This window comes from Neovison vison, chromosome 14, assembly GCF_020171115.1.
Source record: "Neovison vison isolate M4711 chromosome 14, ASM_NN_V1, whole genome shotgun sequence".
Taxonomy (NCBI): Eukaryota; Metazoa; Chordata; class Mammalia; order Carnivora; family Mustelidae; genus Neogale; species Neogale vison.
In genome coordinates, this window is record NC_058104.1 from 611,031 (window position 1) to 623,844 (window position 12,814).

The 12,814-nt window shown below is 67.4% G+C and overlaps 2 protein-coding genes across 2 annotated transcripts; one reads left to right on the plus strand and one right to left on the minus strand.

The window, feature by feature from the left end:
• The first annotated feature begins 1,326 nt into the window (after positions 1-1,326).
• On the plus strand, positions 1,327-8,212 carry CCDC154 (coiled-coil domain containing 154). Its single transcript, XM_044233955.1, has 18 exons — positions 1,327-1,373; positions 1,430-1,547; positions 1,880-2,193; positions 2,282-2,471; positions 2,595-2,650; positions 2,925-3,020; positions 3,342-3,465; positions 4,913-5,014; positions 5,102-5,230; positions 5,306-5,427; positions 5,630-5,744; positions 5,835-5,972; positions 6,565-6,684; positions 6,761-6,837; positions 7,051-7,168; positions 7,462-7,548; positions 7,782-7,969; positions 8,068-8,212. The coding sequence occupies exons 1-18, from the start codon at positions 1,327-1,329 to the stop codon at positions 8,192-8,194; spliced, it is 2,268 nt and encodes a 755-aa protein (XP_044089890.1). The 3' UTR covers positions 8,195-8,212.
• A 785-nt stretch (positions 8,213-8,997) lies between these two features.
• On the minus strand, positions 8,998-9,756 carry PERCC1 (proline and glutamate rich with coiled coil 1). Its single transcript, XM_044234115.1, has one exon. It carries the CDS (start codon positions 9,754-9,756, stop codon positions 8,998-9,000), a length of 759 nt encoding a protein of 252 aa, XP_044090050.1.
• Positions 9,757-12,814: the final 3,058 nt, after the last annotated feature.

Consider the following 12,814-nt stretch of genomic DNA (forward strand, 5'->3'; position numbering starts at 1 on the left):
CGCAGCAGCAGGCTCTAGAGGGAGGCCAGCTGTTTCACAGACTTGCCCTCCAGGGTCTTGGCCGGAGAGAGAGCTGAGAACCATCCGTGGGTCTGAACAGCTCCGTCACCCCGACGTCAGGACTGACGGCTGTCGCCTGTGTGCACCGAGAGACTGGCACTTCTGAGGGGGGACGGCTCCCATTGGCCTTCAAGGACCCTTGGCCCAGGGCCACCTTTTGGGGCAGCTCTGGTCCCGGTCCTGGGGCAGGTGGGCTCTGGGATGGGCCAGTGGGCCTGGAGCAAGGACACTCTGCTTCTTCTGTGTCCCCAGGACCCCAAGGAACTCTTTCTGGAGGTGATTCCTTGGACTGCTTCTGAGACAAGGCTACCTGGCTGCCGCTGTGGCAGAACCTGGGGGCGGGGACAGTCGTCCATCTTGGTTTGGGCCCCTTTTAAGGGAGTGGGGCCTTCAAAAGCCAGTCCCTTCCTGGCAGGAGCCCTCTGGGGGACACAGGGTGACGAACATTTTGGGGGCTCTGGAAGGGAGAAATAAAAGAATCATATCCTGACGGCCAGCGCTGGCTCCCTGGTTCCTGCCCAGCACACGCCACGGTCCAGCAGTCGGGGCTTTGCAGGCCGCTAACCAGGGGCATCCGGGACGGGGCTGCCTTGACCCCCCGGAGGGGACGGAGGCAGTTGTGGCAGATGCTTGTCTGTGGGATATCTTAGCACTGGACTCTGGACCCCCCTGGGGGCCCTTGGTCTGGGTGCTGTTCTGAGCTGTGGGGTTCAGAAAGGCCCCCAGATCAGGGCTGACTTTGGGATAGTTGCCTTGTCCTGGGGAAGGCCCAGTCTGCCCTCGGTGAGTGAGTGCCTGGCTCACTGGGCACTGGGATCAGGTCTGCGCTGGCCTGACCTGGGGTGGGAAAGCAGGGACGTAGTGATTCATGGTGATGACATTTTGAGCCAGGGTCCCTGCGGGGGAAATAAAACACTGGAAACTTGCACCTGTCTCTGCTCGCTTTCTGACTGTGGCCGCAAGGAATCTGTAGGCACCGTGCAGCCCATGCCTGTGGCCTGCACCCTCCCCCGGCTCCGGGGGCGCCCTGTTTGTGCCCTCCTGCCGGCTGGCTGTGAGCACCTGCACGTCCCTCCCACCCAGGCGCCCGGCTCTCCCGGCCCTGTCTCCTGGGCCAGTGACCGCTGCCCACGCCAGCTGGCTCCGCGGTGCCCCTCAGATCTTTCTGGCAATGGGCAGTTGGGGCCGTGGGGGGCCGGCAGGGTCGAGGGCCCAAGTTCCATTGGCAGTTGGTCCACGAAGTCACGAGGTTCTGGCGAGAGAAGGATGGTTCCAGAAGAGCACCTGCCGCTCGTCTGCCGCACTTTTGTCCTGTAAGGAGCGACGTGAGGGCAGGCGCGCCTTCCTGACACCCCACGCGCCCCCCAAGGCCCCAGAGCCTTCCAGCCCCACCTGCCCTTCCTCCCTCCGGCCGCCCTGGTGTCCAGTGCTCGGCAGCCGTGGGCGCGAGGCCCAGGGCCTCTGGCCAGTGGCTGAAGCCGTACCAGGTGAGCCTGGTGCCAACAGGGGCCAAGCCGGGAGGCCCGTCCAGGGAAGGGCCTGTGCGGGGGGTGCACTGTGGGCCTCCCGGGGCGGCTCTGTTTCCTGACCCCTCAAGGAGCGCCATACTGCCCCGGGGGCTTGCTCTGGCGCGGGGCAGGCAGGACACAGTGCTGTTTCTGCTTCCTGGTGCTGTGAGTTCTCAGGCGGGGGTCTGGGCCTTTCTGAGTACGAGCTCCCCGTTGCGGGGGAGCAAGAGCTGAGCTCCTGCCCCCCCCACCCCCCCGCCGCCTGGGCCAGCCTGTGTGACTCAGCCGACCGGCCAAGTTGAGCCCAGTAGACACGCTCAGCCGATCACTGCAGTGACTTTGGTCCCCGTCATCCTGAGCCCCACCTAGGAGCCGGCACCCATCAGCCCGGGAGCCACCTTCTTGCAGAGCTGGATGCTAGCACCCCGTCGTCGGGGGCTTCACCCCCCTCCCAGACAAGCACTGTCACCCTGGGGGGCCTGGGGCTCTGCCTGGAGGAAGAGCTGGCCAGCCCCGAGCTCTTGAGTCTGGAGGAGATGGGGAGGCATGAGTCAAGCCCCCTGGCGTCCGCCACCTCCCTCCCAGAGCGGGACTCCCCCAAGCGCTGGACGCAGCCGGAGCAGTGGTGAGCCTGGGCAGGGCTGGGGAGGGACAGCTGGGCCGTCCCCCCCGGCAGGCGGGTCTCAACTCAGCCTGCTCCTCGCCCCGGCCAGGGTGGCCGACTTGCAGGCTGAGGTGGCGTCCCTGCGGGGACATAAGGAGCGCTGTGAGCGAGCGGTGCTGAGTCTGCTGCGGGAGATGCTGCAGCTCCGGGCCTGCGTGCAGCTGCAGGACGCCGAGCTCAAGAGGCTGCGGCAGGACCTGCGGCCGGTGGCCCAGGCCCCTGAGAAGGAGGCCCTCGAGGTGAGCCACCGCCATGCCCACCCAGAGGCGAGCTCCCCTGCTCCCGGGACCCCCCGCGCTCAGCTCAGGCCCCCGTCTGTGCTGGCCGGGCCGCGAGGCTTAGCCTCCCCTTCCTCCTTGCAGTTCCCCAGCCCCCAGAACCAGAACCAGAACCACCAGATGCAGGCCCTGGACAAGAGGTACCCCCCACCCGGAGGTACAGGCGTAACTGGGAGGCTGGGGGCCTGGGGAAGGCGGCGACTGGGGCGGGACCCCAGGGCATCTGCCTGTCCCTCCTCCTTATCCTGCTCAGGGAAGTCATGTGCAACTGCGGCCCAATTCAGAGGTCTGGCTTTGCGTGACTGTGGCGGGGGGCCTGCAGCTAGGGCCCCTGGGCCAGGACCCTGACCCCCCAGAGGCAGCCGGGAGTGTAGGCCGGGCAGGCCCCAGACCTAAACGGCTCTTGTGTGTCAGGCTGGTGGAGGTGCGGGAGGCCCTGACCCAGATCCGGAGGAAGCAGGTGCTGCAGGACAGTGAGCGGAAGGACACCGAGCAGGAGGCCAACCTCAGGTGGGTGCCGCTGGCCTCCCTCGGGAGGGGCTGGTTCAGGACCCACCCTGTGTGGGCACCGGGAATGGAGGTGCGAGCCCAGATGCCCTGCATCCTCTCCCATCCAGTCGCGCTAGCCCAGGCCGCTCTGGGCTCTCCACCTGGGGCCACGGAAGTCCATGTCTTGCCCTTTGTCTCTGATTGCTCAGGTGGGGTTACCCCACCTGCCTCGCCAGCCTGTAGGTCAGCCTGGGCCCCCCAGCGGCAGGCCTGGGCCCAGGAAGCATTCACAGTGTCTCAGGGCCCCGGTGGGGCGGCTGGGACCTGCGGCTGTTGTCCTAGGCTGGCGGAGCTGGCCGGGAAGCTGGAGCGGGAGGAGCAGTTCCGGGAAGCAGCCTGCAGCGCCCTACAGAGGAGCCAGGAGGACGCCAGCCACAGGGTGGACCGTGAGGTGGCCCAGTTGCAGGTACCAGGAGGGAGGCTGGGCCCGGGGCGGCCGGGCGAGCCATCCTTCCCGGCCATGTCGTGCAGCCCAGGGTGTGGGGGGTGCTCCCGAGGACCTGCGCCATCCAGTCCGTGGCCACCAGCCACAGGGGGCTCTGTCTGCAGGGAGCCAGCGTTTCAGTTCCCTCCATCCCACGAGCCACGCGTCAGGGACCCCACGTCCGTGTGTGGCCCGTAGCTGCTGATGTGGGCAGAGCCAAGATGGAGCTCGTCTGTCAGCATGGACGTTTGTTCGCTCCCTGGTGGCGTCTCTGCCCCTGGTCCTTGCCCCCCCGTCCTGTGACCGGTGCCCAGATCTAGAGACAGAACATTGTAGGCCTGCAGCCCCTTTCTCAGCCATTCCCGGGGCGGCCCCACCCCTGGGCTGCAGCAGGATCCCCTCCTGCTCGAGACGCAGCCTCTTCAGCTCTGCAAACAGAGCCTGGGGGCCGCGGCGCCGGCCCAGCGCGCCCAGCTGCTGCCCACATAGCTCGGCTGCCCAGCTTCAGTGGCTTTCCCCTCGCCGCTGCCCTTTGGGGAGCTCGTGTCTTGGCTCCATCGGGACACTGTGCCCTGCTGGGACCAGGAGCTCCCAAAGGCCCCAGGCCCAGGGATTCCTGGTCCTCCAGGCACGGGCAGGGAGCACGGCCATCCCGCACCGCCCCCTAGGCCAGGGTCAGCAGGCCGTGACCACCACCGGTGTTCACCAAGCTGGATCGGCACATGGCCCCACCCATTTGTTACATCCGGCCCATTTCTGGGTCTGCTCCAGAACCCTGGGCACAGACCCCACATCCTTGGGCTCCTTACAGAAACAGCCTGCCGACCCCCTCCGCAGAGCACCCTCACAGCATGGGAGGGGCTGGCAGGCGCTCAGGGCGCAACCCCCGTGGCTGTGGGAGCTGGAGCCCCGGCCTTGACACCACAGCTTGGACACACTCCAATCCTTGATGCAGTAGGAAGGGGAGGAGAAGGAGGGGCTGTGGGCCCCGGGGCTGAGGACGTCGTGTGCGCATCGATGTGCAAGTCTGCAAGCGTGTGGGCGCACATGTGCGCGCGGCTGCCCTGACGGAGGCTCCCACCTCGGGACGCGATGCGGCATCTGCCATCTGTCCAGGGCAGCGTCCGTGGTCGCCGCGAGTACCATCCATGGTCTGGATCCCCACAAGCTTGACCTGTGGGCCCGTCACAGTCCCCGTGCCTGGCCCTCGGGGAGGACACGTGGGCCTTGCCTTCCTAAGGAGGGTGTGGTGGGAGCAGTGCTGCGAGGCTCAGGGCATTAGGGGACACGGCCTGGGGTCGACACAGTCGAGCCAGGACACAGAGCAGTCCGAGCTCGCCCTGGGTCTGGGGCAGGGGTGGGCAGGGCAGGGGCTGGACGAGGCCAGGAGGATGGTCGGACCCCACGGCTACCGCACTGACTCCCACAGGCCCAGGTGACCAAGCTCGGCGAGGAGATGAGCCTCCGCTTCCTCAAGAGGGAGGCCAAGCTGTGTGGCTTCCTGCAGAAGAGCTTCCTGGCCCTGGAGAAGGTGGGGGCCCTGGCCCTGCGGCTGGGCCGTGCCCCCCACCCCCGCACCCTCTCTGCTCACAGCCGGTGGGGGCTGGTCTCCCCACAGAGAATGAAGGCCTCAGAGAGCACCCGGCTGAAGGCGGAGAGCAGCCTGCGGGGAGAGCTGGACGGCCGGTGGCAGAGGCTCCAGGAGCAGGCCGAGGAGCGTGCGCAGGCCCTGCAAGGGCAACGTCAGGTGGGCAGCCCAGGGCTGGGGGTGGTGGCGACGGGGGCGGTGGGGGGCTCAGGCCCACCTCTCCCCTCTCAGCAGGAAGAAGGCCGCCTTCTGGAGCAGTGCCGGGGCCTGGACCAAGCCGTGATCCAGCTGACCAAGTTTGTGCGGCAGAACCAGATGTCGCTGAACCGGATCCTCCTGGCCGAGCAGAAGGCCTGGTGGGTGTCCCCGGCGCCCAGCGCCCTCGGACAGGGGCTCCCATCCGCCCCGCGGAGGATTCTGCACTCACCATTGGACGCAGCCCCGTCCAGGGGGGCTCCCTGATCATTCTCCATCCCCCGCTCCCTGGGGTTCTCCCGAATGGTTCCAGAGCTGGCCTGGCCCAGCTGAAGGACAGTCTGTGTTGGCACCAACCCCCAGGGACAGCAAGGGGCACCTGGAAGAGACCCAGGCCGGGGAGCTGGCCGCCTTCCTGCAGGAGAGCCTGGAGGCCGGCCAGCTGGCCCGACAGGAGGCCCACAGCGCGCTAGAGCTGGTGAGGGCGGTGGGGGCCGGGTCTGTGACCCCGGGGCCCCCGCCACCCCAGACAGCCCCACTCAGCCCACCCTCCCCTGCCCACCCACAGCTCCGAGAGAAGAGCCAGGCTCTGGAGGTGTCGCTGGCTGAGCTGGGGAAGCAGGTAAAGGACCTGAGCGACCATTTCGTGGCCCTGAGCTGGAGGCTGGACCTGCAGGACCGGACGCTGAGCCTGCAGCTGAGCGAAGTGAGCACAGCAGGCCCACTGGGGCCCTAGTGTGTAGCGGCTTCCACGGCAGGGCCACGAGCCCTCGCCCGTGGGCTCTTTCCTCTTCTTCGTCACGACGTCATCGGCACAGTCCCCATGCCGTGCGGTCCACCCTCGTGAGGCCCAGGGTGTGGCGGCTCCTTGTGGATCCAGGGCTGAGCAGCTATCTTGTCCCCACGGAGGAAGCCCCGCGCGGCGAGCAGCCCCTCCCACCCACAGCCCCTGGTGACCCGCGACCTGCCACCGGCCTGTGGGGATTTGCCCGTTCTGGACGTTGCCTACAAAGGCTCGCACGTGGCGTGTGCCCAGTCTGTGTGTTGTTCCGCTGATGGACCCCGGGGTCACCCCCTCCCGCAGCTGGGGGAGGCCATCTGTCCCCATCTCTGCTGACTTCGGGTGTGTGGGGGCCAAGCCAGGCCTCCCTGTGGACATGGTTCCACTCAGCCTGGACTACCCAGGTGGCCAGAGAGCCGTCTGTCCCCATTGGCTCCAGGGGCCCCGTCGATCTGTCTGTCCCCCCTCGTCCCCCTCCGTCCCCCAGCTCCGGCCCTCACTGGTGTCTGTGTTCCAGGCAAAGAGAGAGTGGGAAGGCTTGGAGCAGAGATCGCGGGAGGGCCTGGCCCGGTGTCAGAAGGAGGCCGAGGCACGGCTGAGGGAGCTGCAGGAGCGAGTGGACAGCCTGCCCCACCAGGTGGGTGAGGGCTGGGGGCGCGGCTCCCCAGCCCACCAGGCTCCTGGGCTACCCACCCACCCTGCGTGCGTTGCAGATAGAGGTCGTCTCTGACAAGTGCGTCCTGCACAAGAGTGACTCGGACCTCAAGATCTCAGCGGAGGGGCGAGCCAGGTGAGGCCACGTCCGCCGGACGGCAGGAGGGTAGCCGGGCTCAGCCCCCACCCAGGGCAGCCCGCACAGTCCTCGAGCTTTGCCGTCCATCACGTGCTGGCAACGCCGCAGGTCCCACTGGAGAGGTGACAAAGTGGAGCACGCACCCCTGCACCCCTGCCCTCCCCCTCCCCCTGCCTCTGGGCTACCACCCAGAGCCTCCTGTTCTGACAGAGAGTTCGAGGTCGGGGCCATGCGGCAGGAACTGGCCACTCTGCTCTCGTCTGTGCAGCTGCTCAGGGAGGGCAACCCCGGGCGGAAGATCGCGGAGATCCAGGGCAAGCTGGCCACGGTACCCTGGGGGCCTCCACGCCTGTCCTGCTGAGCAGAGGGGGCCCTGGGACGCCCCAGATCCCAGACACCCTGAGGTCCAGTGGCTCACAGAGCCAGCATGCAGTGGGGCACCTGTCTGGCGCCTCACATGCCGGGGGTGTCCTCATGGTGAAAGGAGCCGGCCTGAGTGCTGGCCAGGACCACCGGATCACCGCCAGGGGCCCGGACCCTGTTGCAGGGGCCTGGGGTGGGAGCTGCCCTCACGTGGGCCAGCACACCACAACCGAGCCGACGAGCAGGGGCCATGTTCAGTTCCAGAACCAGATAATGAAACTGGAAAACAGCTTGCAGGACAGCAAGACTATCCAGAACCTCAAGTTTAATACAGAAACCAAGCTGGTGCGAAGTGGTCCCTGCGCTTGGGGGGAGCTCCTGGCCCCCTACCCCTCCCTGCCAGGTCCCTGGCTCTGTGGGCATTCCCGTGCCCGTATGTCTGTGTGTCTGGCCCAAGCAGGGTTTCCTGGTAGATAAGACCCTGTTTTGTCAGAGAGAAATCCAAGGCTGTCCCATCTCCCGAGGGCCGGATGCCTGGGTTCCCACAGCAGCCGCTCCTCACACGCCCTTTTCCGCAGCGCATGGAGGAGACAGCCAGCCTGCGTGAGAGCATCCTGCGTCTACGGAGTGAGGAGGGCCCCTGGGCCCTGACGCTAGGCAGCAGAAGGGTCCTCGCGGCCCTGGGGAAGCAGCAGTCCTTCGTCAAGGACACGGCTGCTGGAGAGGTGGTCCCTGTGAACCGCTGGGGCGTGTATCAGGCCGCGAGGTAGGCTGTGGGGAGCTGCTGTCTGGAGACTCCTCCGGGTCTGGGGTGGTCCTGGGAGGCCCCAAGGCCAGCGGGCCTGAGCCGCGTTTCCTGGGCAGGTGGCTGCAGTGGAAGGCGGTCCTCCTGAACCTGGTGGCCCAGCGGAGGCCAAGCGCGTTCCTGGGGAAGTCCTTCCGCCAGGAGCCTGCCCGCCAGCTCATGTCCTTGCCCCTTGCCCAGAAATAAAGGTGCCACTCCCAAGGACCTGAGTCTGAGCTCCTTCCCAGGAGCGTCCGTTCCCGTCTGAGGCCCAGCCGAGCTGCAGGCCCGCCACCGTCTCAGGCCGTCCTGTCCACAGCCGCAGAGTCCCGGAGCTTTGCCTGCTCCTGGTAGGCCCTGTGGAAGGCCTGTTGGCCCAGGCTTGGGGTCTTGGTCCCTGGCCCTCAGTGGCTGGCCGAGCCCTTCACACTGAGGTGGCGAACCCGGAAAGCAGCTCTGTCTGCCCTACCATAGGGAGCAAACTGTGTGTTTGCTCACACACTCTCGTAGTGCCCCTTCCTCCTGCCTCCGAGAACACCCTTGCTCATCCCACGGGAGCTGGTCCTGCCACCTGCTGTGGGGCCTGGGGAGGGGCAGCCCCAGGACCAGCCAGGCGGGCAGCTGCCAACCTGGGACCTCAGGGCAGGTCTGGATGGCCAGTGGGCCTCACCCAGAGTGGGGCACAGTGTGCAAACCACCTGAGCCCACCTGCCCTCCCCTCCCGGGGGCAGAGCTCCGAGGGCCAAGGGCCAGGCTGTCTAAGATGGCGGCTCCCGCCTGTTCCCTGCCCGGGGTCCTCTGGTGGTGGCAGCTCCAGGCCCCAGGAGGAGCCTGGCCTAGCCTCCCCAGGCCTGGGATGTCCCTCCCTGAGCTGGCTTGTCCTGCTGGTGGCCGGCCACCTTGGTTGATCGGCCCCTGGGGCTCCAGCAGAGAGAGCAGTGACAGGCTGCGCCCCTGAAGGAAAGGCAGTGCCTGCTGCCCCTGGTGCCCCACGGACCCTGACCCGCTCACTAGGCCTCGGCCAGCGGCACCCCGTCCAGGGCCTGGGGGACCCCTCCCCCGGGCATCTCGGGGCCAGTCTCCGCCGACCAGCTGGCCAGCAGGTCGCTGAAGTCAGGCGTGCCAGGGTGGAGCAGGCCCAGGGGGCCCAGGGCCGGCTCCTCCCAGAAGGAGAGCGGCAGCTTCCTCTGGGCCATGGGGACAATGTGGCCGTACTTGCGCTCCAGCCGGAGCCGCCTGCCGGCCGGGGCCCCAAGCACCGGGTACTGCCGCAGCCCGTAGTCGAAGAGCTCGGCCAGCGGCCCCAGCCCGCGAACCTGCCCCTCGGGACCCCTGGGGGAGAGCACTCCGGGCTGCGCAGCCTCGTCGCCGTCTGGGGGCCCAGCCGGAGCCGGGCGCGCCGGGTCAGCGCACTGGAGGTCGTCTGCGTGGACGTCACCGGCGTCAGGGTCCTGCCCCCCATCCTTGCAGCCAAAGTACCGCTGGATGTCGCCACTGATGAGCTCGGAGAACCGCAGCAGCCGCAGGGGTGTTTCTGGGCTGCTAGGGCCCCGAGGAGCTGCTTCTGGGGCCCAGCCCGAGGCCCGGGGGCCTGGGCTCCTACCGCCCAGCCCCGCAGCCTCTGGCGCGTCCTCCTCCTCCTCCTCCTCCTCCTCCTCGTCCTCGTCCTCGGAGGTCTCCTGGGGCTCTGGGTCTGAGGGCAGGAAGGGCCGGCGGGCTGCCAGAGGCAGCTGGAAGTCGCACAGAGGGCGGATCACACCCGCAGCCATCTCCTCGAGCCCGCGTCTCCGGGGCAGCAGCTGTGGCTGGGGAGGGAGGCAGAGGGCGGACAGGTGAGCCCTCAGGTCCCCAGGCCTGTGTGGCCACCACTGAGCCTGGAGCAGGGGCCACGATCAGAAGCCAGGGATGCGTGGAAAGACTAGGGCCATGGGCGCAGAGGCGGTTCCGGAGCAACAGGCCGGCCCGCCGGGGCATCTGCACAGGTGCCGGCCAGGGGCACCCTGGGAGCTGGGCCTGGCTGCCCCAGTCAGTGCTCTGGGTCCAGGTCCCACAGCCCCTTTGGCTTCGGGGGTCTCATGGGTGGAGGGGCCCGGCCCCAAGTTGGGTGCTGTTTCCCCCCAACCCCCTGCACCGTCTGACGCTATGGATCCAGCGGGGCCACTGGTGAGAGCCCCGGGCCCCTGGGGTTTGGAGGGCTGGGCGGGTTAGCAGGAAGCAGGGAAGCTGTGTGGGCCTGGCGCTCAGGGCAGGGCGGGTGGGGTGGGATTTGGGGAGCTGACAGAGACAGGGCTGGTCTGAGGCCAGACGGGGCTGTCTCCGAGCGTTGGCGTGCTCTGGGCCCCGAGGAAGAGTGCGAGGGAGCGGGGGGGTGGGGGGGGTGGGGGGGTGGGGACAGCTTGCAGCGGGGAGGGCCTTTCTGCCTCCTGGCAGGACGGGAAGAAAGGGAAAGTGGTGTGAAGTAGAGGGGGGCTTGCTGCTTGTCAGAACCCCCACCCCGGGAGGCTCAATCTTCTGCCTACAGCCGTCCATCCGCACTGGGCTCTGGCTCTTGCTCACAACGTGGGGAGGGGCTCTTCCCTGCCGGGGACCCCCTGGCCCCAGCACTGGGCTGTGGGGAAGCCGATAAGGTTGCCCTCCTTCTCCAGCCCCACCCCTTGCCCTCCTGGTGGGTGGGTGGTCCCATAGCCCACCTGGCCCAAAGGCATAGCGCCTTCCAGAAGAAGGGAGGTGGCCAGGTCCCCGCGGCCAGCGCCAGCACCCTCCTCGCCCGCCCCCCAGTCCGGCTCCTACCTGCCAAGGCCTGCAGCTCCCTTGGGGCAGGCCCACCTGCACCTGGGCTCAAGCATTTATAGCTGGGCTCCTCTGCCGGCCGGGCTGGCAAATATTTGGCGACTGCATTGTCATCGCAGACTGGGCAAATAGAGCCCGTTTGCTTTAGCGCCCAGCAACCAGGGCCCCGCGGGGGGAGCCTCAACCTGCCCGGGGACCGTGGAGTGTTTGCTGCGGGCCCAGCTGGCTCACACCCGGGGCCGAAGACCCTTATCTCCGCCACTGATTGGGACCCGGACCAAGCCTTGTCAAATAGGCGGAAAATTAAATTTCATGCTATTTTGACTTCTGGAGTAGGCTCCTCTAGAGGACATCCTGCTTCTGTGGTTCTCTGGGTAAATGGTGCTTCTGGCCGGCGGGAGGAGCCGGGCAGGCCCGAGACAGGAGGCTGGGGGACCCCCGGCCAGGGCCCAGGTGGTGGGCTCCTATGCAGTGGGCCCCATCCAAGCGCCGGGCCCTCCGGGGCGCTGTGACAGGTCCCAGCCGTCCCAGAGTTGCCAGTGCGTTTGCAACCAACCCGATTCAGCCCCTGCACCCCCAACACAGGGCCTCACCCCCAGGGTCCAAACTGGTCCCACACCACTGCCCCCGCCCCCACCGCAGAGCCCACTTGGGGACCTCCCCATGAGCCCCCCCCCCACACACACACACACTGGGTTACAGCCAACACCATCCCGGGACCCCGGGCGGTGCCGCCTGAGGCTCCCTGACCGTCCTGGGGCCACAGTAGCCAGTCACCCAAACGGGGGGTCCAGGAGCAGCAAAGGGGTGTCGTCCAGGGGAGAACCCATGCTTCCCTCCCAGTGTCCGCAGTGAGGCTCCTTGGCTGCAGATGTGTCACCCTAACCTCTGCCTCCATTTGTGCACAGCCGTCCCATGGGAGTCTGGGTCCCAGTTTCTCTCCCACAAGGACACCCATCATTGGACTCGGGGCCCACTGGGATCCAGTCCGACTTGGTATTCACGACTGCAGCTGCAGACACGCGTTTCCGCAGGAGAGTCCATCCCAAGGTTCCGGCAGACGAAGTTTGGGGGACAGCCATTCAGCGCACGTGGCCCCTGCTAGCTGCCTCACTCCCAGCTGGGGGTCTCCAGAGTCCTGTTGGCCTTGGCTTGAAGCTACCGCTGCCTGTGGGCCAGCCAGGTCCTGAGGGCAGGACGGCAGCCCCCTCCCTGCTTGGCGGGTCCCTGGTCCCCGATCTTCCTCCCACCAATGGGGGCTCACCCTTCTGGGGATGCCTTCACAGTCCTCCCTGGGCCTTTGGCCTTGGCTCCAGTCTCTGCTCCCTTCAGACAGGAGACAGCACCTCTCCTACCTAGTGACCCTCCATTACGTGAGCTGTGGGCACAGATGGGGGTGGGCCTTTCCTGCAACCGGGGGCCATGGGGTCATTGCTGCGGGCATTTCTTGGGCATTTGGAGGGCCCGATGGAGGAGTCATAGGACACCCGGCTGTGGGGAAGTGACGGGGAATGAAGCGTGGGGCGGGCCCCGGCCAGGCTGGTCACTTGCCGTGGGTGGGTCTTTGGAGCCGCCTATCTTTCCCAAGCAGGTGGTCTGCCCGGGCCAAGGCCTTGCAGAGAGTGTGCAGTCATGTGTGGCACGCCAGGCCCCCCTATGCCTATGGTTCGTGGTTCCCGGATCGTCACGGCCCCTTCCCCACATCCCAGGGCGCGGCCAGGACACAAGTAAGCTGTCTCATGGGTTCAGTCTACACTTGGACCCCGGTTCCCAGAAACCGACCTCAGGCATGGCCACAGTTCTGCCCCGAGACTGTGGGTTCGGTGACACTGTTGTCCAGGCTCTGGCCGGGGAAGTGGCCCTCCCCAGCAGCTGGTGTCCCCTCAGACCCAGCACAGTGAGCCTCAGCCCTGCTAGCCGGGATCCCAGGGAGGGGCCCCACAGGCGCGGGGACTGCGACCACAGCGCCCCCTGCTGCTCCTCGGGAAGGACTAGGGCCAGGACCTGGGAAGTGGGTGGGCTGGGGCAGGTGGCCCC

What these genes read in the sequence shown, in the direction of transcription:
- PERCC1 (XM_044234115.1), bottom strand. Translation starts at nt 9,756, where the DNA reads ATGGCTGCGGGTGTGATCCGCCCTCTGTGCGACTTCCAGCTGCCTCTG.
- CCDC154 (XM_044233955.1), top strand. Translation starts at nt 1,327, where the DNA reads ATGGTTCCAGAAGAGCACCTGCCGCTCGTCTGCCGCACTTTTGTCCT. An exon ending in TGGACGCAGCCGGAGCAGTG is followed by an intron (nt 2,194 to 2,281) that starts GTGAGCCTGGGC and finishes CGCCCCGGCCAG; the next exon opens with GGTGGCCGACTTGCAGGCTG. An exon ending in GTGAGGTGGCCCAGTTGCAG is followed by an intron (nt 3,466 to 4,912) that starts GTACCAGGAGGG and finishes TGACTCCCACAG; the next exon opens with GCCCAGGTGACCAAGCTCGG.